The sequence below is a fragment of the Octopus bimaculoides genome, chromosome 16 (genome assembly GCF_001194135.2).
Source record: "Octopus bimaculoides isolate UCB-OBI-ISO-001 chromosome 16, ASM119413v2, whole genome shotgun sequence".
Taxonomy (NCBI): domain Eukaryota; kingdom Metazoa; phylum Mollusca; class Cephalopoda; order Octopoda; family Octopodidae; genus Octopus; species Octopus bimaculoides.
Window position 1 is genome coordinate 39081376 of NC_068996.1, and position 3778 is coordinate 39085153.

Below are 3778 nucleotides of genomic sequence, written 5' to 3' on the forward strand. Positions count from 1 at the left end.
TATATATATATATATATATATATATATATATATATATATATATATATATATGTATATATGTATATATATATATATACATGCATAAATACACACCTATATACATACTTACATACATGCATATACATACATACACATATATACAGACACACATACACACATGTACACACACGCACACAAATGCGCGTGCACACACACGCGCACACAAATGCGCATGCACACACACACACATACATACACACACATACACACATGCACACACACACACACATACATACATGCTATGGGCCGCTTTCAGTTTCCATCTACCAGATTACCAAATCCACATCTATACATATATACATATACATACATACACACACACACACCTGCAATGGGCCACTTTCAGTTTCTATTTACAAAATTACCAAATCCACATGCAAGGTTTTGCTCAACCCAGAGCTATAGTAGAAGTTACTTGCCCAAAGAACCATGCCATTTGGCACAGGGCACTGAACCCATCAAAACCACATGGTTGAAAAGCTAACCTTTTAACCACACAGCTGGACGTGTGCCCTCCACATCCATTTAAAAAATGCAATATTTTCAAATACTGATTGCTAGCCCTGATTTTTAATTAAGAAACAAAAACGTTTTCGTTTAGCATGAAATTAAAACATTGTCATTAAGAATTCAGATGACACGATTCAAATGATTTGGAGGGTAATAAGTGGATTAGCAGCTGTTGAAATAATAACATCATTATGGCTCACAATAGGATAGACTTTTAAACATGTCAAGTTTAATATCAAACTTATTTTTATCCATGAAAACATTGTGGGAATTATCAAGAAACAAGTTCAACAAGGAAAACTTGTTAAACCACACTAGAAGTTATCATATCTATTGACAATTATATTGTTATATCTAAACTTGTTTTGTATATATTTCTCCTTGCTAATAATTATGGTGACAGAAATATATATTTAATTAGCTTAGTAGGATTAATTTTTCAGAAGCATTCAGGGGATGATTTTTCTGTGGTTGTAATAGGTGCAGGCGAGGCTGTGTGGTAAGAAGCTTGCTTCCTAACTACATGGTTCTAGGTTCAGTCCCATTGGACAAGTGCTTTCTACTATAGCCTCAGGCCAACCAAAGCCTTGTGAGTGAATTTAGTAGACATAAACTGGAAGAATCCTATCATATATATATATATATATATATATATGGGGGGGGGGGGGAGTAAGAAGATAAAAAAGCGAAAATGCACATTGGAAATTAAAAAAAATTAAAGGCTTTTTATGAAAAGTAACAATAGATATATACAATTATATGAACTGAGATAGGAATAAATGTAATAAAAATCATTATTGTGAATTGTTAAAGAGATTCAAAGGCATACTGGTTTCATAAAATTACTGTTCACTGGTTTTGAATGCGCACCGATTACCGAATGGTGTCGGGTCTACTAGTCCCTGAGTAAAAAGATTATGTGTAAGAGAGGTAAGTAGTTCTGGACTTGGTGCAATTAAGGTAGATATAAATCTGTAATGTGAATGGTGTATGGGATGTATGGGGATTAGTGGTATTAATTGAAAGGTTAATTGTGTTCTGTATTATGTTATGTGTTCATATTGAATTGTGGAAGATATTTATTGATGAAAGTTGCCTCTTTATTCATTCTTTGCTGTACTGAGATGTTCTGTGAACATTGATAGAAGGGGAAAATTAGGGAATTAGGATTTTCTTTTTGTAACATATTTCTATTATATATATATAATCATTCGGCATGATAGATTGCTAGCCACTACTCATTCTTTATTTTCTCTCTTTATTTTCTCTCCTTGTTCCTTTCTGTGGAACAGCGTAGGCTTGAAACATTTAAGACTTTTTCACTTCCCGAGTGTTAAACTAATACATCTGTTTGTTGTCTACACCATCTGTCTTCGTCTTTTGTTTTTGTTTTGTGAATTCTCCCTATGTATATATATATATACATATTTGTTTACCTCAATCTATTTGTCTTGATCCTCCTACTTTTACTATATATGTATGTTTGTATACATGCATGTATGTATGTGTTTATTTATGTATGTGTGTGTATATATATATATAAATATATATATATATGAGTTAGTAAGAATGTATTTACGTTTCAATATTCCAGCAATTAACTTATTAATTCATAAGTAAGATATGTCTGAAATTTAACTGATGCATTTTTTTTTTTGCAAATTTGTATTGAAAGGAAAATGTCATGTTTGAATGCATCATCTAAAGAATATATATATATTTTTTTTTTCCTTTTAGACATTTCTCATCACTTTTGTCTGTGATTTCATTTCAGTGGAACTACCTTAAGTGTGAAAAGGGTAAAATCATTGTCTACATGACAAGCATGAGAGTTGTGAGACAAACATACGACCGCTGCCAGAAAGTACAAAAAATTCTACAGACCCATTTAGTGAAATATGAAGAGAGAGATCTATTTATGAGCAAAGAAAATCAAAGAGAGCTACGTGAAAGACTTGGCAAGAGCGATGTAACAATTCCACAAGTCTTTGCTGATGGCCTAAATTTAGGGGTATGTATCCATTTCAACATTTAGGAATTTTCCAAAATTGTTTTCCTTTTACTAATTTAAAAGGAAATGAAAAGAAACACAAAAGGTGTTAAGTAGAATGTTTAATAAATTTTTGGTTTTAATTACTCTAATTAATATTATGATATCCAGTTGATGTATAATTGATGTCCAATTAGTGAAAATAAGAATTGTCTGGAAGATTATGATGTTGGACTAATATTTAAATCACAGAATCAAAACTACAGGTACTTATCTACAGATAAGCATTAAGAAAGACATTGAATACTTCTTACTCCAGTTAATTCATAGCACTAAAGTAGGTGTATTCTGGTTGAAGTAGTCTGATGGTATACTATATAGTCACAGTTGTGGCTGTGTGTAGGAAGTTTGCTTCCCAACAACATGGTTCCAGGTTCAGCCCCACTGCTTGGCACCAAGTGTCTTCTATTACATCCTTAGGATGACCAAAGCCTTGTGAGTGGATTTGGTAGATGAAAACTGAAGGAAGCCCATCAAAACTTAGTTTTTGCATTTATTACATTAGGTATATATATATATATATATATATATATATATATATATATATATATATATATATATATACACATACATATATATGTATGTATATATAATATATATGCATACACATATACATATATATAAATCTGCCCACATTAGCAAAACTGAGTTCTAGAAGCGTTGTGTGTCCTACCCACACTTAGCAAGAAATCTTTTTACACACTCTACCACAACAAACCAATTTACATCTCTTCTCTTTCTTGCATTTCCTCCTTCATACACTATGCCTAGCTCTCACTCACCAATCCTGTCCTCATGGCCCTGTTCCTCTATATCGTTGCTATCTGGTAGAGCCCCAACGCTATATATACCCCCGTTTTCACCACTCACTCCTCCCTCCACACTCTTTAATACCACTCCCTTCGTAATATCCTGCCACTTATATTATGGCATTTTGAACCTCAAGAGTATGCCCTGGCACTTGCCACTATCTATATCTCTCTCTTCCTTTACTCAACCATCCCATTTATATTCTGATCTCCGTTCCTTGTGTGTGTGCCTGGCATTTTGCCACCATCTCTATCCTGCTGTTTCCCACTCCCTCTCCATCTCCTGCACTTCCCTCAGGTTGGGTAACTATGTATTTTCTTTGCAGCAGTGCACCTGTTTCTGCCTTCATTCCTGATCTCCCCCCCCCCC

At 33.6% G+C, this 3778-nt stretch overlaps 1 protein-coding gene across 2 annotated transcripts in view; it reads left to right on the forward strand.

The window, feature by feature from the left end:
- LOC106869947 (glutaredoxin domain-containing cysteine-rich protein CG31559) overlaps positions 1 to 3778 on the forward strand; it is a 112575-nt gene that overhangs the window by 92298 nt on the left and 16499 nt on the right. For both annotated transcript variants that reach the window (XM_014915890.2, XM_014915889.2), the window contains exon 3: positions 2324 to 2560. In XM_014915890.2, the coding sequence (XP_014771376.1) occupies positions 2324 to 2560 (237 nt within the window). The remainder of the gene's footprint in view (positions 1 to 2323; positions 2561 to 3778) is intronic.